The 20,499-nt window shown below is 31.6% G+C and overlaps 4 protein-coding genes across 4 annotated transcripts; 2 read left to right on the forward strand and 2 right to left on the reverse strand.

Moving 5' to 3' along the window:
- Positions 1-1,956: 1,956 nt before the first annotated feature.
- On the forward strand, positions 1,957-3,527 carry TVAGG3_0393920 (uncharacterized protein; the record flags this gene model as incomplete). Its single annotated transcript, XM_001584110.2, has 1 exon — positions 2,467-3,045. One exon carries the CDS (start codon positions 2,467-2,469, stop codon positions 3,043-3,045), a length of 579 nt encoding a protein of 192 aa, XP_001584160.1.
- A 149-nt stretch (positions 3,528-3,676) lies between these two features.
- On the reverse strand, positions 3,677-15,295 carry TVAGG3_0393930 (dynein heavy chain family protein family; the record flags this gene model as incomplete). The annotated part of the gene is made up of 1 exon (XM_001584111.1): positions 3,677-15,295. One exon carries the CDS (start codon positions 15,293-15,295, stop codon positions 3,677-3,679), a length of 11,619 nt encoding a protein of 3,872 aa, XP_001584161.1.
- A 1,433-nt stretch (positions 15,296-16,728) lies between these two features.
- On the reverse strand, positions 16,729-17,517 carry TVAGG3_0393940 (uncharacterized protein; the record flags this gene model as incomplete). Its single annotated transcript, XM_001584112.1, has 1 exon — positions 17,045-17,506. The coding sequence occupies one exon, from the start codon at positions 17,504-17,506 to the stop codon at positions 17,045-17,047; it is 462 nt and encodes a 153-aa protein (XP_001584162.1).
- A 1,878-nt stretch (positions 17,518-19,395) lies between these two features.
- On the forward strand, positions 19,396-20,317 carry TVAGG3_0393950 (uncharacterized protein; the record flags this gene model as incomplete). The annotated part of the gene is made up of 1 exon (XM_001584113.1): positions 19,427-19,972. One exon carries the CDS (start codon positions 19,427-19,429, stop codon positions 19,970-19,972), a length of 546 nt encoding a protein of 181 aa, XP_001584163.1.
- Positions 20,318-20,499: the final 182 nt, after the last annotated feature.

Consider the following 20,499-nt stretch of genomic DNA (forward strand, 5'->3'; position numbering starts at 1 on the left):
AAGTATACTTCCTTGGAACGCCTGTAACTTTTCCTGTAGCGACGATAGACCCTTATTTGTCCGGACAAAGTTATACTAAACATCTTCAGGGCTAGAGGGCACGAAGTGCCTGGAGGCCCCACTACCTTTTTTTTTATAATAAAATCAAAATTCGAAAATATCTATTTTTCAAAACACGCATCCAGAAGCAAAAAAAATAGGAAAAAATCATGTTCTTATAAAACTCGCTGATTTTGCAATTTTTATGTGATTTGAAGTGATAGAATATATTATCATCTTATTAAAACATATACTTCATTGTTACATTCACAAAATATTAATCAGAACACTAGGAAAAGTGGATTTTCGAAAAAAGACGATAACAATTATTTGCAAATCGCCTCTCAATTTTGAGAGACTTTCAATTTTTACAGTGGACCCTTAACATGAAATTTATATTTTTTAATATTATTTTTTAAATTTTGAATTTTTTTGGAATTTTCAACCATGTCAAAAGTCGGGATCTACAAATGTATTCTCTTTGACATAGGATAAAAACATCCTTTCTTATAATTTCATTGTAAAATAAAATTTTCTTAAATTTATTGAATCCAAACTCAACTTTGCAACATTTTATTATCATAAAAACTAAGAAACATCAGGTAAACTTCAATTTGGAGAGCTTAAAATCATATCTAAATTGAATAATAAGGGGGAAAAAATTGTAAAAAAAATCTCATTAGATGGGGCAAAAAGTGACTTTTTTAATGTGTTTTTTAAAAAAATCGTGCCAGCAGGCGTGCCAGTTTGTACAACCCTATGAACGTGCAAGAAAATCTATCAGCCGATTTTGAGGAAAATGCATTAGTAATTTGATTATATTTTTTGCTCAGATTATTATTGCCATTTTTGAATTTTTAAAATTTTATACATATTTAGCTGATTTATTCGAATTATGAATCGACAAAAACTAATTATTTTAAGTTCTAAAATACTATTAATGCTTAATTTTCATATATTACAATAATGAATAAAAATATTATATTAATTATCATGAAGTATGATTGAAATTAAACCATTCAGATTGCAATCCGAAGTTTATAATAATCTCACATATCTTGCATGTTTTAATAATACTTTCTCAAAGAGCGAATAAATGATGAGTTAATACCAATCAATTAGGCTTTCTGAGCAAAAATATCTAAATTACATAAATGTGTGAACTATTTACTAGTATTAAGATAATTTATTCCTAATAATAAAAAAAAAAAATAATAATTTTATAAGACATGCTAAATAGTTAAACATTATTCATACCATGATGCTATAAATCATTATCGTATTATTAATTTTGCTATTTTGAATAAGTCGGCAATTGAATATACGGGTAACTTTTTTTTGGCTGATAGTTTTTAAATAAATCTATTCTAAAGGTGATACTTACAATGAATCTATATGTTTTATAGCTATTACAAGGAAAACCACCTGTACAAAAAAGTTAATAATTTAGGATTTTAACATATACGTTTGAGTAATCTCCCATGCGAGTTTCTTAATGCTATGGCGTTTCCGTAAAGATGAACTAATAATAACATATATGATAATAAATTTGATAAATCTTTTGTATAAAAGCGAAAACATCTATTATGTTATGATCGAAAACATAATATATGAAGTGCTTTTTCGAATGACTTTACTTGTTTCTAAAATAATGTTATGCTTGGTTCTAGACGTGGCCATTAAAAATGACGTTAAGAGAAAAAATTAACCTTATTCTAGTCAGCATACCTCTACCCTCATCCTCTGAATTCTTGCCTTATGACACCATAAAGTATTCAAAATTGAATGTTTTACAATATGACGCCTTAGTGACGCCAACTCTCAAAATTCCCAACATTTTATCAAAGTTCTTATACTCTTCCCATCCAATAATATTTTAAATCAAAATATTATATGATTTAATTAATAAGAACGCTGTGCACGATATATTTTCAGTATTCATCTTTATAAAATCTTAGGTTCAATATTTGAATGTGTACATTGAAATTTCGACGATAGAAAATATCAGTTATCTCCTGGGAAGGGATCTTCCCAGGATCATGCTATGATGAAGACCACATTCATAGCGGCAATGTATTTACAAGATCAAACAACTTAAAATATTTTGTTTCAAGCTGTTTTTTTCTTGAATTAAGTCCAAACGGTGCAATTCAAATTTCAACAACGAGTGATGATGTTAAAACATATACAGAAACAAATAAATTCGAATCGTGTTCCTCTGGATCACACTGGGGAGGTTCTCTCTACTTTTCCAACAAAGGTGAATTTGTTCAGACAAAAAATTCATTCATTAACTCAACAAATTCAGGCGGTGGACCTTCATTTTACATAGATGTTTCATATAAACCAAATTACAAAAATCATGCTAATGAAACTTTAGTTTACAACTGCGGCAGTTCAGAACTAGACTGCGCTTTTACAGCTTTCATGGGTCGTGGCTTTGTAATCATGAATGAATGCAATATTACACAAAATAGAGTCAAAGGAAGTGTTTCAGGTTATTATATATCATCAATTACCTCTGATTCATACATAACTTGTGTCAATGTCATTGAAAACAATCAAAAACAATATAATTTAAATTATCACTCATCCTCTTCATCAATACTTAAAATTACTTCATGTAATTATATAAGAAATAGAAGTCCAACGGAAGGATCTCTGATTTATTCTTCTTCTTCTAATGTTTTCATGAGTTATTGTTTTATTCATGAGAATGAAATTCCTATCATTTTTTATTTATATCAATCTACTTTAACATTCGAAAATTCAACAACAGATAAAAATACATCATATTCATCATATGGATATCCATCGCCAATATTTAAGAACACAGGTATTTCATTTGAAAATGAATGTCCTCTTTTGAATATTTCGACAACAGATTTTGTCGAATCATTAAAATATAAATGTCGTGATTCCACTCCAAATAATGACGAAAACGAAGAAGAAAATGAAAATAATGCTTATGTTCAAAATCATGTTAAATTTTCCTTTTATTCATGAGCAGTAAACGATTTCGAAGTCGAACATAATTTTTTTTATTAGAATTAACTAAAAACTTATCATATCAAATAGGGACATTAAAAATTGTGCGTTTTTTTTTACACCCAAGCTTTATTCTCCAATTTTCTAAGGTAAAAAGTTAATATTTTCGGTTGGGAAAAAGTTAGTAAAAATCGTTATATAGTACCTAATATAGATGTTTATATTTTTTTGTTGTTGCAACAAAGATAAAATGTTTTTATGAGAGCGTGTCAGAAAAAAAAACATCGTTTGAGAGGAAAATTGAGTACTTTCTGACACAAAACCCCACAATGTCAAAAACTTTGAAAGGCCAAAAATTTTTTAGTGTCAGAATGTTTACAAATGTATACTTTCTGACAAACAGAGTCTCAGAAAGAACTCAAACGGCGGTTTTAAATTTCCGCACTTTTTTTGTCGACCTTATTCCAGAACCTTTTGATTTGAACATCAGATCGTTATCGAGAAAGGTTACATAATAATTTTATCTATATTGAGGACAAAAATTTGATGAGTGAAATGGAATTCAATTTATTTGTATATTTTGATAAAAATAAATAATATAATACTTTTATATAAAATAAACAAATAATAAAATAATAAAATATAAAAATTAAATCATCAAATCATGTGGTTGACAAACAATGCATGTGCCACTAGAAATAAGTGTTTTGTCTGGAACATCAGATTGGATAAGTGCTGACCAAACGAAGTTGTTTCCGTTGATGTTGATAGTGTCTTGAGATGGAAATTGCATGTAGCAAGGACAGTTGAATGTGTGGACTGATTTAGCTTCACGAACAAGAGTGCATGTGACAGGTGGAAGAAGACAAATAGGAGATGATTTAGAGTTAGGAGGGATGATCTTTGAGTTCGCTGAATCAAAGTTTGCACCAACTAATGCGAAATTACTGAATGTAATTCCGGGATTGTTGTCTTTATGGTCAATGAACTTAAACTCGTAATTAAGTGAGTTCGTTGTAGAATTTCGTTGAATAGAAATTTCATTACGATATGAATTCAACAAACCTCGGATGTTAGTGATCAATCGACTGTCGATCTGTTTAGGAATGATTCCTGTGTTAAACCATTCACTAAGAAGTTTATTTCGTTCGTTAAGAATTGCTGTCATCTTATGAAGAGAGTCTGTACCATAATAACCAAGTGTTTCTTTCCATTTATGTGGACACTTACCTTGGCAAATAGCTTGTGCTGTTTCAATGTCAAAGTGAAGAGGATTAGTGTCAAGATCGATTTCGCGAATAACATCGTTGTATCGCTCAATTTCGGTGATGACAAACATTGTCAATGGTGATGAAACTGACCTGATATCATTCAATGAGATGATGGATGGAATGTCTTTGCGAAGAATTTCTAATCGCTTCAAATAATCTTTCTCTTCTAAATCGGGATTTCCTTTGTAAAATGAGAAGAATGGTTTAGAACACCACTTTGAGAAGTTAAGCCACAAAAGAGTTTGACCGATGTTGTTGTCGATAAGAAGAGGATCTAATGTGCCGAAATCCGGTAATTTATCGATGTTGTGAATTGGATCACTTGACAAAATCCATTTGTCTTTGTTTGGATTAGATGAATCAACGAAACTAAATGATTCTTCCGGTAAATCGGGACCAAGAACAGTGAACAAGATCTGTTTCAATTTACGATGGTCGTTTTCATCAACACATGAACTGGAAAGGAATGAATCTTTGATGTATTCACGATAGTTTCGAACAAAGATTTCGTCATTTTGTGTTGCATGCATAGCAAGCAATGAACCTTTGATGTCGTCTTCTGTCATGAATAACTTGGATGAAATGCCAATAGGAGATAAAAAGTTCGAGAATTTGATCAATGAATAAGCTAAACATGTTCCGTATGTGATCTTCTTAGAAAGTTTAGTTGGTAATTCGATAGAACTGACGACGTGTTGGTACAATTGATTCATCTGGACTTTGATCAGAGGAAAGTCATCATATGAATAAACAGATGACTGAAGAACGAAATCTCGTGGAATATATGATGAATCAGAACAAATCAAAATGATGTGGAAATTCTTCTGTTCATTGAATTTATCTGATAATGATGAAATGAATGTGCCACAATTTGGTGATGAATTCATGTAATGAATAGCAATTAAACCGCCTTTTTCCATTGCAATATCACAGATCTTCTTGCTTTGTTCAAGACTGTTTTCGTTCAATGAAACACTGAAAAATGACTTTTTACCACGTAATGTAACAAAATTCTCAAGTAAAACGGTGGGATCACTGAAATGTTCGCATTGTAAAATGATGTTTTTGTCTTCGGTGAATGATTCAACTGAGAATGATGGGAACAATGAAGAATAATCGTCACCAAAGACATCACAAATAAACTTGTCAATGAATCGAAATATGTTTGTGATGTTAGAGAACTTTAATTGGTCAATTGGATCTCCTTTCTGTGTTTCAAATTTACGAAGATCAACTTTGTTAAAGTTTTCGTCAACAATGTGGTCAATGATAATATCTAAGTCTTTCATTTGAACTTTGTGTTCTTTCTCGGAGATCAAATAACCACTGATGAACATGTAAAAGAAGGAATCTGAAACGGTCATTGTTGGCAAATATGTCTTGAAAATGAAACGGATCAATGATGTTTTCAATGTTTGTAATTGTGGTTGTGTAAGAATGCCTGATGTGAAGCCTGATGATTGCAAACCAAGTTCGATAGATTTAAGGAATGTTTGCAATGAATAAAAGTGTGTTTTACAAACACGTGGCATGTATCGTGATAATGCGGTCCACAAACTAGAAAGAACTTTAATGTGTGTTCGAAATGATTCTGTTGTCATGTCAACTTCATTATTAATTGCTGATGTGTCACTTGTGAAGTTTGTTGCTGCGAAATAACATTCTTTGGAGCGCATTAAGTCCGATGAAACTTTTCCATCGGAAAGGAAATCGAAGTCTTCTTCTTTCATAGTTCGTTCAACAATTTCATCAATAGCATGTAATGTTTCTTCTTCGAACTTCTTGACTTCCGATTTGTTTTGAAGTTCGGCATGTGTCATTGATAACATTCTTGGAACTAATTCTGTATCGAAATAATTAACTAATCGCCATCCAAACATCGTTTCTGAGCTTTTGAGTGTAGAATCACTGACATCAACAACTGTTGTGTGACAGAATAAATCTGTTGGAATTTGTTTAACTTCTGTGATTTCACTTGTAAAAAGAATTGCTTTGAAATTTGGTGACAATTTAGATAATTCACCATTCAATGAAATCTGGATCATGTCTTTCCTTCGAGTTAAATATGGTAAAACGGATCTGAGTTCTGGAGATATTCGATTAACATCTCTGATAATCAATGTAAAGCCTTTATGCATACTTTCATTCAATATTTCACAAAAACTTTCACTTAACATTGAAACAATTCGGTATTTTTGTTTTGGAAGAGCTTCCTTAAGCAGATTGAACATCATGTCATCTGGATCGATGATCAGAGGAGGTTTAGGAGTGAGCATGATATGTGATAAGTCATTAGCACTGTCCAATGGTTGGAATTCTTGTTTAGTTAAATGAATGTAATCAACAACATCTTTCAGTTTACTTTCAATCAAACCATGTGGTTCCAAATTGACTTGGATCTTAGAATTACGAATGATTTCTAATACATGAACAAGATTCTCTTCTCGTTCTTCTTGTTTCATGAAGCCGAAGTAAACAATGTAAGCAGAAAAAAGAATTGTGTCGCCAATCAACAACAATCGTTGTGTCGATACTTTTTGACCTTCTTCCATCCATTCGTCATTCATTAAATCTAAGCCTTTAAGCATAGTATCGATAGCTTGTTTCTTGTTCTCTAATGTCGCAAGCTCTTTTTCAAGTTGATCTCGCATTTCAACGGCTGATTGGAATGATTTAGCTTCTTCATCGATTCGTGACATTTCTTCTTCAATTGATTTCTTCTCTGAATGTGATGATTCGATGAATTGTGCTAAATCTTTAGATTTCTCGTTATACTCTGTTTCTTGTTGTTTAACTTTGCTGTTACTCAACGCAAGGTTATAAACTGAAACTGCATATGAAAATAATTTGCCTAAAACGGGTGAAATTTGTGTGACGTTTTGTTCGGAATTCAAACTGACTTCATTAAAGTATTGTTCAGCGTTATTCATTGATTCTTCACTGATATTGTTTGGATCAATAGATATTCTTAAAGTTGTTGGCAGGCTCTCATCATTGATCAGTTTCCTTCTATTAGTTTCGAAATTAGGACTTTGATTGAGAAGAGAACACAACAAATTAATTGTTGAAATCATGACTGGATTATTTTGTCGCGATGTTACTTGTCGGAATTCTTGTAACTCCGATGGTTGGATCTCATTCAACAATTGAAGTTTCTGCGTGTAATCGGATAAATGAACGGTCATCTGTTCTTTGTTTATGATGATCATTTCATTTAATTGTTTACATTCGGCTGTTTTGATTCGTTCCTTTTCATCTAAACTAGACAAAATAGAGCGCTTTTCGTCCATTTTGGATGCGTATTGGCTGTTGTTATCGGCATTACCATTAAGTTGTTCAATTAATGGTGTGATCTCGTTCAATCGATGTTCGGTTTCTTTGCTTTTAGTAGTTAAATCTTTGATGAAATTAATAGCGTTTTCAAGATCTTTAGATCGCTTGTTGATTTCATCAAATGATTGTCGAGACATTGTGACAAATGTAGAAGCAAAATCATTGAATATGTTTTGTGTAACAAATTCAAATTTACTTTGAATTTCTTCATGGATTTGCAACAAAACTTTTCCAATGTTTGTAGGAGCTGTTTCGGAAAGAGGTTTAAATTCATGTTCTTTGATAACATTGTTTGCAACTCGTTGCATGTAATCGGAATTAAGTTTGTAGAAGTCAATGACATAATAATCTGGATATTCTGAAATATCGAAATCTTTGTCAACGGCAATAACAAAATGGATTTTGTTACGGATCATTTCGAATGCATAATTATATGTATCATATTTTGTTGCATGAATGTTTTGTCGATGTGTATTAAAGTGCTGATAAATGTCTTCTAAATGTGAATTATCAAAGATCTCAAACATTGTGTTAATGTTCAATAATTTAAGTTCGTTTTGTGTATATCCTCGAACAAATAAAACAACGGAATGGCCTCCTAATATTGAAAGTAAAACATCATCAATCAATGAGCATAAACCAGATGATTTCAGCAGAGGTGTTTTCGCTTTATCTAAGACAAAGAATGAATATGATTTCTGGAAAGCTGCAAATCTTGTCAAATGATATCTTCCACTTCCTGGTGGAGCAATTAACAAACAATTTCCTGTTGGATATGAAATTGCTCGTTGCAAATGACTCCAAATGATAATTGAGTTCAATCGCAATGTGAAAGGAAGAGGAGGTTGTAAATTCGAACAAACTTCGGTCAACATGTTAGTCAGACCTTTTAATTGGTGTTTGTTAAATAAAACACTCAGTTGATTGTTCTCAGATTGTGAAATTTCCGAATAATACATGTCACCGGAATTGAAGACAATGTCAAAGATCTGACGTTGTTGTTCTAAGAAGAAGATGTCGTTGAATGATTTCTTCAATAATTCCATGACTGTTTCTGGTTGTCTGTAAATAGAAAGGAAATTTAATTCTGCCAAAATTGTTTTGATGCATGTTGTCATGTTTTGCTCTGTTTTAGCATTTCTACAATCAATAATTGATAGTATTTCGATTAGTTTAGAGAAATGGAAGTTTATTTTGTTCTGGTTATACAAAACTTCGAACAAATCACAGAGAGGTTGTAAAATTTTGGCAGAAATTCCAACAGCTTTTCCAATTGTATCATAGATGTATTTGATGGATTTGTATGTTGGAGGAGGAACTAAGATAGGAACAAACCTTGAAAGGAAGCGAACATCAAAGCCTTGGAGAGATGAAGTGATGACGATAACTTGGCAGCTTTTTATGATATTGTAATCAAATTTCTTGAAATCGTTTTGATGGATATCAGGGATTTTTGATGTTTTCGTGATAGCTCTAATGAATTCACATGTTTCCTTGTTATCAGGACAAACATTATCGAATATCAAACAATACTTCTTTCGATCGAATTCCATCACATAATCTTTTGCGATTATTTTTGTGTGGAATTGGATGAAGTTACAAATTGAACTTCGTGTTGAAGTCTTCGTTACAGGGATATAGATAGGAATAATATCAGTGTTAAGGAACATGAACTTCAATAAAGTACTTTTTCCACATAATCTTTCACCATGAATTATTAAATTGTCACTTTTTCTCATAGCGATTCTTGAATGGAATAAAGCAGGCAAAAATTGTGGCGAACAAACAGAAACATCAGAAGCCAATGTATATCCTTGTGATGAATTAATGATTGGCTTACCTTGTAATGGACTATAATCCAACGGTATCAATTTTCCTTTGTATAATCTCATTGATAACAAACTTGGCCTTGAATAAATGTCCCAAAAAGTGTCAGGAACAGAAAAATTGACCCAATCAGGTGGAATTTCTATGATGTAAGTTGATCTTATCCATGTATCAAATAAGTTTATCTGTTCAACATCAATGATATTCTTATATATGATGAAGAAGGAGTGAACCATGACAATCTTCAAGTTGTTGCTATCATGGCAATCGCAATCAGAAGTTTCTAAATAACTCAAACATAATTTGACAACTTCTAATGGTAAGTGATGTGAAATGTAAACGTTTCCGTCTTTGACCATTTTGAGGCTTTCACTGTAATATATACAGTTCTTTGTATGATAGATATAATCAACAACTTGTGGAGCAATTTGGACAAATAAATCTTTCAAATTTGACAAAACTTCTTTTTGTAAATTTGAATTTTTAGAACCTTCATCAAATATTATTTCAGGATACAAAATTGAGCATTGTTTCGCTTGTAATATTTGAGTGTTTTGTTCAACATGGATATCATTGAGATTCAAAATACCTACTCTTCCTATTGCATCTGGTTTCAAGAATGACAAATCATTTGTTTCGACAATAACCTTCATTCCTTCATCGGATTTGTATCTGTCGAAAGAATTCAACATCAATGTACCACCATAATACAAACTTGAAATGAAATCAGAAAATTCAGGTGAAATAGGACCATCAAATTTCACGATTTGCAGTGTCTCTGATTTCTGCAAATTGTACAAGACAGAATGTAGTTCTCCAAACTTCCATTTGTTTTCTTTCGTGCCTGATATCCTCAACCATTTGTCAGATCCGAAATAAATGTCAGTTTTGTTGATTGGCAAACGGGTTGGCACTTTTGATTGAAAGTCAGGATTTTCGTACTCATAGAGTTCTTTGAGTAACGTGATAAGAGATGATTTACCGCTGTAAGGTGATCCATTTATGATTACAACGTTGTAAACCTTGAGAAAACGATGTAAATCAATAACTTTTTCAACTAAATATTCTTTGACTTTTGCAGATAATTTTGTGGTTGAAATGTTTGCGAAATAATACTTGATTGCTAATTCTTCTTGGTATTCTTGGAAGTATTTCTCGGCTGTCAGATTTTGTTTGAAATTGTCAAAACCGTCAAACAACATAAAATGAGAATATAAAAGTTGAATTAAACCGTTCAAATCATCTGTTTTAAGATGATATTTGTAATAAGTGTAACAAGCTCTTGCTATACAGAATTCTTCACATGATCTCGCTGATTCATAATAATGCAAGAAAAGTATAGATTTGGAATGCATTATATGCCTCAAAAATGTTGTTCCTGAATCAATTATACTCGAAATTATGGAAACAATGTATTTGTTTTCGACATAATTGTATAAAGTAGTAACTGTTTCTATAAGCATTACTAACTTCTGTGCGATGTATTTAGTGGACATGAAACCACTGGCTGAAAGCTTTATTTCTGTTAAATCTTTCGTTTGTGGTTTCATCATTGCGACTGGTTTCAAGATTGACAACAATTGAGATGGAAAGATTTTCTCGTTTTTAAGTGGTTCATCGGATCCGACCAAAAAGAAACGACATCCTTTGTTGAAATTCCATTCAACATCGTTCAAAACGATTTTGGTGTTGATTCCTTGCATTTCAGACTGGAAATACCTGAACTTTTCGAACAAATTAGTCAATGTTTGCAAAGAATGATGCTGTACATCATTAAATACAACCCAATGACCTGTAATCGCTGCTCCTATGAAGATTTGACTCAAATCACAATATGTTTGAGCTGTAAATCCTGGAACAGTGAAAACAAACTGTCCGAAAAGAGCTGCAACAGAGCTCAACAGCTGGTGTTTTCCTGTTTGTGGTGCGCCGAATAAATATGGTAAATAACCAGAAATGGAATTTCGAACTAAAGCAGAAACGGCTTTTTGACTTGAAGAAGAATAAATCAATGGTCTGAATGTTCCCCAGAATTCGTAACCGTGTTCAATAGTGAAATCATCCATTTCAGTCATTATCTTCTGTGATTGCACGTCGTATCTCAATTTCAAGTGTTGTCGCCATGCGATTTTTTGAGAAAACTGAGGAATTCGCTCTGAAAATTCTCTTGTCAACGCAATTTGTTGTTGAAGAATTGTGATGATGACAGAGATCTTCGAGAGCTCGCTCTGTGCCAAAGGAGAGTGTGTGTAGTTAGTTAAATCACTCAACCTTTGATTAAGCAATGATTCGTAGTTAGAAAACGCTTTTGCATTGTTTTCTACATTAGCAAAACATTCTTCAATTTCTCTTGTGAATGTTGTATACAAAACTAAAGCAGAAATATAAGAAGTAATTGTCATTGTCCAATCAGTCAATGGCATAGTTGTGTAAGTCTTGTATCCCTCTGTGAAAAAGTATTTCACGGAGTATTTCATCGATTCCATCAAATGGGAAACCCAATCTTCAACTGTCAAAGTGCACATTATTTTTTGTCTCAATGACAAAACTTCTGTGTTTTCACCGATGAAGCCGATGATCTTCAATCTCGTGAAGTTCTGGGTGTTCGTGAACTTCTGTGGTTTGCCATCAGCTGATTCCTGCATCTGTGAATCAAATCCTGTTATGTGCATGAAAATTTTTGACAAATGTGAACAGAATTTTTCAAAATCTGTTGTTGAATACAAAGAAAGGACTTCATTGTCAGATAAGAAGAATAATCTCAGTAATTTCTTCCTTTTATGGTCAATGTATGCAGAAATCGATCCGATGATGTTTTCAAGGCCTTGATTGTTTTCTGTCAAATGTTCCAAAAGTGACGGGAATTTTGCCACGTGCACCAAAGTTGTTCTTTCCAAAGTATGTCTTACAAGCGACATCCATCTTCTTCTTACCATTGCGAATGTTGTTGACTGCTCAGGTAATATGTCGCTTGTTCCATCCAATGAAAAGAAAGCTTGCAAAATGACCCAATTCGATTGAAAACTTCTCCACATATCCAAAATTTCAGCGTATCTTTGTAGATTCGATCCCAACTCCATTAATTCCTTCTTTACAACGTGAACGAAAGGAATTTGCAACATCTTTTGTAGCTCATCTTGTGAACTCTTTATTTCTTTGAACAAAGGATTCAAATCACCTAACAACAGCGAATCATCTGCTTTTTGTTGTCCATCTCTCAAAGGTAATTGAACTTCTTCCCAATGAGCAGAGATCTTCTTAAACTCTTCAATTAGGGCTGATTCACCTTTAGAAGTAGAAGTAATTTTTTCAATCTTTTCTTTTTCAGACAAAATGTTCAACTGCAGCAAATCAATGATTTTAATTTCAGGAGTGTATTTTCCTGGTTGTCCGCATTCATCAAACAATTCTATCCAATGTTGGCCTTCCATTTTTCCTGTGAATAACATTCTCAATTGAGGAATGAAAGGAACAATCTTATTCAAGTTATTTATGACTTCAATTAATAAAGGATTTTCCTGTGTTGCATTCTTAGAAAGCTCTGTTGCTTCTGTATTTAATTTCTCCAAATCCGTGCAAAATCTTTCGATATCCATAGAAACAAAAGGAGAAGATTGTATCATCAAATTCAATTCTTTCCATGAATCAATGATTTTATACAATTTCGACATGAATTTACCCATATCCAAAACAGTATCATATGATATCAAATTATTAAATTTAATGCCAAGAACTTGTTGACAATGTGCCAATAAAACAACTTCATTATGTAAATTCTCAATTTGTAATACGATTTGAGAACTTTGTTTAACACTTTTCGGAGTATCACATTCATCAATTGTTTGTGGGAATTGTAGTATTTCATCCATATAATCACTGAGTTTATTATTGCATGCCAAAACCCTTGATTGCAAAATCTTCGTGAATTTGTCTTCATGTAATTCTTTCATCATTGCTCCTGCGCCTTGATCTGCTTTGAATCTTCTAAACTCATCGTGTAATGGGTTCTTACTCAAATCAATGTCTCCTGATGGTTGGAAACCAGCAGTTTCGAATAAACTAAACAAATTATCAACAAAAGAAATCTCTTGTGTCAAATAAGGAGACATTTCCGAAACAGATTCATTAAATTTACAAAATTCTACATATTGTTCTAAAGAAGGAGGTTCTTTCTTGATGTGTTTCGAACAATAATGGAAGATGTTCGTTAAATACTCGATCTTTTCTTGCATCATTTTGTCAAGATATGAATGTGCTTGTTTCAAAGATCGTGATGGAATAGGACTCAGTAAATTCCTTAAGTTCTTTGAGTCAACAAATAATGGTCCACGAACAATACATGATGGAAATTGGTTCATCCTTTGTTCATCACGTTTAAATTGCTCGATGTCATGTCTAACTGTTGAAAAATCAACAATTATCTGTTTGGAGGGATCGAAATGAATGGAACCACTGAGATCTTTAAAAGTGAAGTCAACGGATTTTCCCCCTCTTTTATAACCGTAATTTTCTGGTTTCCAAGTTCTTCCCATTTCTGCAATTGAGAAGTAATCCTTGAACAATTGACAATGCTGTTCAGCGTCTTTATAAACATTTGTCAAATAATCAAGGATATCTTGTTTTATCTCTTGAAAACATTTCGTATCTCTAATTACGGTTAGAAAAGTGGGTCCAGAGTTGATAACGTTCTGTAGTTTCTTGTATCTCTCTTGTAGGAAAGGAACTAATGACTCGTAAAGCACTAATCTTGGAAGTTTGTTGACGATATCAATTGAATCATCCAAAGTATCACGAACTGTGGAAATAAGCTCGTCAAGGTTGGGAGAAAACGCTATATCTCCATTGTCTGCGAGTGATACTTCGATTTGGAAGATGGATGCTGCATCTGCTCGAATATTATTTTTGGCATTCTTCCAACAGACCATACAGCTCTTCGCAAGGTATTCTAGGAGTATGTAGTCCGTCTGGAGAATGAAATTGGCCAGGTTTTGGATCTCTTCGTCTACCATTCTCGTCAAATTTATTTTTTCTTGGTTAATTTTGACTTCAAGGATCTTCAACTGCTCGATATTGGGATTCTTACGCTTGATCTCTGGAAATTTCGACTCGTTGACCACTAACCGTTGAGGATCTCGAACGGATTTGTCAACAGCGACAATTTCCTTAGCAATATCGGCTATAAACTGTAGATACTCCTTATGTAAGAGTTTGAAGTTGCTTTCTGTCGTATCAATGAAGCTGTCTAAGTTATATTTCTTTTCTTGGATGAAAGGTAAGAGATATTTATTAATTATTGTGTTACATGTAGTTCTAAGGATTTGTACAGTCGATGCAAAGAACCGTGGATTGTGAAACATCGGGTATTGAGTGATTGAAGTTCGAAGAGTTTCAAATCTCTGTTTCATAACGAAATTACGCCAAATTTTGAATGGTTTCCAGTAGTAATACTTAGAAAACATCTGTAATTTGCGAATGGATAAGAAAATTGAAGATTCTTTTGCCCATAAATCCAATGAAACATGTTCTGTGTCGCCATCTGGCTGAATTCTAGTAACACCGTTAGCGGACATGGTAAAATACTCGGGATCTATTTCAGCATATGGTACTTTAGAGAGAGAATATGGATTAAATTGAGGATCGTCCCTTTTGTATGTGTAATTTAAGTAAATAAAGCGATGGCCAGTTCCATCTTTGCATTTTGAAAAGTATGCAATTGGATCTTCTGGAAAAGCAAGCGATTCTCTCTCTAATTCAATATCATGTTGAACAATTTCAACGGAATTTAATGGTTTTGGCCTCAAAGATGTTAATGGTCGAGGACTTAAAAGAGATTTCATGTTGGCTTGAGCATCTTGATTAACAATTGACTGTGAAAATTTTGATGTTGTTTGTCGTTTTTTGGATTTTGCTGTTTTATTTCTCAAAGCTACTAAACTGAGATTATTTGTAGGTGGTAATTGAAGCTTATCTTCTTCATTTGTGACTATATCGAAAACTTGAGTTTGTTTATCGAGAGCTCTTGAGTTAAATAAAGCTTTGGATGGTGAATATGTTTGATCTTGGTGAAATGGTTTAACTATGGTTTTTTGTTTTGGGAGCTCAATATTAAGTTCGTCTTTTCCTTGAGACATCCCTTTTCCCAGATAACGTTCATCGAGAACGATAGAAGTGGGATTTCAAAAATTATTATAATTTAACTAGCTGATATTATTTCAGAATTTATGATAACCTAAAATATTTGAAAAATGCATGAAATTTCCTAATTCTCATTCATGGTGAGATTATATCTCAATCAAAACTCATTAAATGATGGAAGCGATAGTTCTTCATATAATTCCTCAAGTTATTTTTTTCAAGTTCCCCAATAGATATCATTTTAATAAACATTTCATTAAATAACAACAACCACAGTTATTGAATCTCATAAGTTCTTATATGTCTTGAGGATCGCTCTACAATAATAAAATTTTCCAGATTTCATTCAATGAAACAATTTGCAGAAGCCTTTGTCCAAAATAAGTTTGTGAATAATTCATTGTTCCCATATTCTCGAAAATATAAACTATTTATGTAGATTTTGGTATATCAAAAAGAAAATTTATCTCAAATCTATTATGATATCGAAATTAACAAAAATATACACTTTAAAATGTATCTAACAACCAATGTCAAAAAGATTCGATCTTACTATATCTTAATTCCAAAGTTCTCATTATATTGATGTAAAACATCTATTTTTATTGTGAAAAACAAGATATCTCATTCTACTCAGAAAGTCCATGATTTTTTGCATGGTATTTATCTATCTACACACTTTATCATGATAAAACAAACATATTGAAGCCGTATTTCATCATATATTTCGGAACTTTGGTGTAAAAATTGGATTTTTTGGATGTATTTGATTAATGTTTCAACGATTTCCTTTGTAAGTATCAACGTTAAGTAAAACTTTTTAAACGATGGCATCGTTAATTTTTTGAGACCAAAAATCTGTGACTTCATTTTAGATCAAAAACCTCCAAAGTTTTTAACTTGACTTCAGTTGAATTGAAAAATATTACACTGTCGTCAACAAGCATGAGAAATATTCTGTTAACACTTGGTTATTTTCGATCTTCAATGCAAACTTACTGATAAATATTTATTTTGCAAATAGATAGCTCTCGGCCATGATTATTAATTAAGCTATCTCTTATCAGTTTAGAGCATTGATTATTTTCATAATCCGTGATCAAAATACCAATAAAATTGTGTTGAGGGGAATATGGTTTAACTCAACACTGTTAACAGAAATATTATCTCATATCAAGATGTGTCAATTGTTAATTTTATATATTACTTGGGAAAATAACTTTTTAGAAATTTGTTATGCTTTTATCTTTTCAAAGCGCAACGAAATTAAATTTCATTACTAAAAATCTTTGTTTGATTTCTCTATATCACATTTTTCTTTAATATAATCCAATATTTCATTTATCCTTTATTAGAAACTATAAAGAATCATTATTCCAATAAATATAGAGTGTTACAAAACAGTTTATATTATCAAATGAAAAACAAGATGAAAAAAAAAAATAATATAATTAGAATGGAAGTGATTGATTTTGGACTTCAGGGATATCATGAAGACGTCTCTTTCCTGGGGTAGAATGCATTGGTTTTATTGATAGATTTTTTTGAATTGAGTTTATTTCTTGTCGTAGATAGTCAATTTCTGATTTAATATTTTCAATTGCAATATCATTTGCTATTTGTCTCTGATCTCTTTCTTCCTTAGCCTGTCGAATTTTTGGTTGCAAATTCTTTATCTTTTGTTCAAGTGTTGACCAATCATACACGCTAGGTGGAACAGTAAATATTAGTCCACAATTTTGTAAATGGCATGTTGTATTATCAGCCTTATGTTGTAATGCCTTTTCATAAACTTGATTATAACACGTTTGCTGTTTTCGTATTGTTACAATCATATTTTGAATTAGTTTATTAAGTGCATACACGTCTCCGGATGTATTTCCCACTGTATCGATATTAATCTTTTCTTCCATTATTATTTTTAAACGTTCACTGAATTTACAAAGAAAAAAAAATATATATTATTTGATTCTCATTATTGTTGCACATTAATTATGAAACAGGAATATCGTTCAAATTGAATTCAAATAACAATTAATAAAAAAGAAGTGCATCAACTCTAACCATCATATCTAAGCAAAGTTTGTTTCAACATTTAATATTCATCCATAGAGCACCTTAATAATGCAGTTATACACATATATTGCCTCATAATTTTCTGGATCATTAGATCAAATTTCATATAATACTTCAATATCTACCTGTTTATATATTGAATAATGCATATAAATAGATAGAAAAGGATAAGTATTAACTTTGATTATCGATATTTGATATTTCCTGAAAATAATATCCCTATATTAAGGAATAATAATTCTACAAAGTTTGATTATAATAATATATTTTCTCAAAATAGCACCCTATGTAGATAAATATTGTTTATTATTTAGAATTTGGAATTATAAAAATTTATTTATGCATAAAAACATTTTCAACAAGTTCAAAATACTATATTAGCACTGTTGAGCGTTATATTGTCAAAAACTTAATCAAATGACCAAGATAATTTATGGTAAATATACAATTTGCTCAGTAATTATTTTTTTTTGGAAAAATTCGACTTATATAATCCATGTTGTGAAGGGTGTATGCCAAAATTATAGCCTCAATGCTTTTAACATTATAATGATAGATTTTAGCAATTGTGATGGATCTTATATGGTGTAAAGTGAATATTATTGTAAATTATTTCTGGTTATGAACTGATAAAAGGAAAAAATTATTCATCCACTAAATTGAAATTCAAAAATTCAATTTCAAGGACTATTATTAAAGACTAGTAAACATAGTTTGATTCTGAAATCATTCTTTGCCTATAAAAAGTTCTTTCAAGAAGGTTTCTCTATGAAAGTTCACATTCCCATTCATAATAAAAATATTGCACTTTTCTAATTTGCCGTGTCAAATGTCAGGTGGGAGGCTATCAACTAATTAAAGATTATATAATGTTATTATATAATGAAATAAAAATACGATAGAATGTCAGGCGAAAATGAGGGGAAAAGTGCGAAAAAGTGGCTTTTCAGTTTACAATTTTTAGTTGATACACCTCTAATAAAAATGATTCTCAAAATTTACCATTTTGCGAAACATACTTTGAGCTATTCACACCTACTATATCTAATTTCATAATTTAAGTCATTTCTCTATTTTTAACTCTTATTTTGCTAATTCCAATAATACATTCAAGTTTAGAATGAATTTGAAAATTTTATAAAACAATTCAGAACGAACTTGTGTAGGATTCCGTTAAGGCATGCTTCATACGTTTCCGAATGAAGATTATTATCCAAATAGTCGCAATCATTAGTTTTCTTTTGTAAGAAGTAAGAACAAATTACCTATAATTTATGATTTGAATGTATTACTCCATGCAGTCCAAAAGACAAAACTTTAATATTGATTTTAATCTCAGTATTTATATCCAGCTAGTAAAATGATCAGATTCGGATGTAATGTTCAGCTTGAGACAAATGCAAAGGAGTCACAAGAACAATCAGATGAGTATCATTCTCTAAATTTGTGGATATTGATTGTAATGATTATATAAATTGTGAATATGTATATATCGAAGAGATTATGTTGTTGGTTGCCTAATCAAAATTCAATGTCAGAAATGCCATTTGTCTGACAGGTTGAGTGTCAGATCTGACATGCTTTTATCGATCTGACAGCATTTGAGGAAAATAACTTAATTTTGTGATTATTTATTGGCTTTTTCTGTATCATACGAATGTCTTCTATATTTAACATTTTGGCATATTTTATTTTTGACAGTCAGAAAGTTTAGATTCATAAAATTCTGATATGATAATTTTTAAATAATTTTTTTCATGTTTGCACTTCTTGCTATTCGTAGGACTCCAAGGGTGTCCTCTAACTACATTCCAGTGTTGACGCCATATTTTCCAGGGATGATGAACAGGACCATACAATCTATTAAATGGTATGCTAAACAAAAAAATGAAGAGTCTTCAGATAACAGTAACATTTTTACGCCATACCTTCCAACATTGCGTTTTTCAAATGCTGAAAAATCAACAGATGAAGATAACTTGGGTGGTTTAACCTTTTTTGTACAAAGAAAATTAAGGGAATTAATGGGCAGAAACGCAGAAGATGATGGAACAGATGATGAAAACCCTGCAGCATTTGGATTATATAGAGAGCTTCAGAAATTAATTGGCCTACGCAATGGGGAAGAAAAAGTCGCAAAAAGGAGACCACGTTATCATTATCGTTTCCCAATCAACAGAGATCTCTATCTTCACTGGCTGAAGCATATGAACAGGCAACGTCTTTCGAAGGGCCAAGTTGCTCCGAAGAGATATGCTGCGCCAAGAATCGCACCAAAGAGAGTTCTTGTTCCAAAGAAATAAGATCTCTTGCGGTACAGATTTATTATCCTCATTAAAAAATCTTCTTTGAAGGTTTATTACATTAATATTTTTCATAGTTTGTTTTCTTGTGATCGAATATATTATATGATTGAAATTATATATAAATATCAAGTCACATGAGTGTTTGAAACGAGTTCCAAAGTGAAATGTAGCTAGCCGAGGATCCACTTTCTTTCCCTGACATTTTTGTGAGAACACTGAATTTTCTGGAGACTTTGGGAGTCTCTCCCATGCTATCTGAAGAACCTAAAAAGTAACTATCTATATACAAATGAACTCTCATTGGCTTGTACATATATCGAATATATTTTGATTGAATGAAATGCATGCTCTATCCTTGGAAAGATGAATTTTATATCCCTCAATTTATACAGAAAAGCTTTCTAAACATTGGAATCTTATTAGCTTCGAGAATTTAACTGCAAATAATATCATATGCATGCTTATTAAAGCTCAAACAGATAGTATTCTTGAGTTTTTCATGATTTATTATTGATCATAATAAT

Source organism: Trichomonas vaginalis, chromosome V (genome assembly GCF_026262505.1).
Source record: "Trichomonas vaginalis G3 chromosome V, whole genome shotgun sequence".
Taxonomy (NCBI): Eukaryota; Parabasalia; order Trichomonadida; family Trichomonadidae; genus Trichomonas; species Trichomonas vaginalis.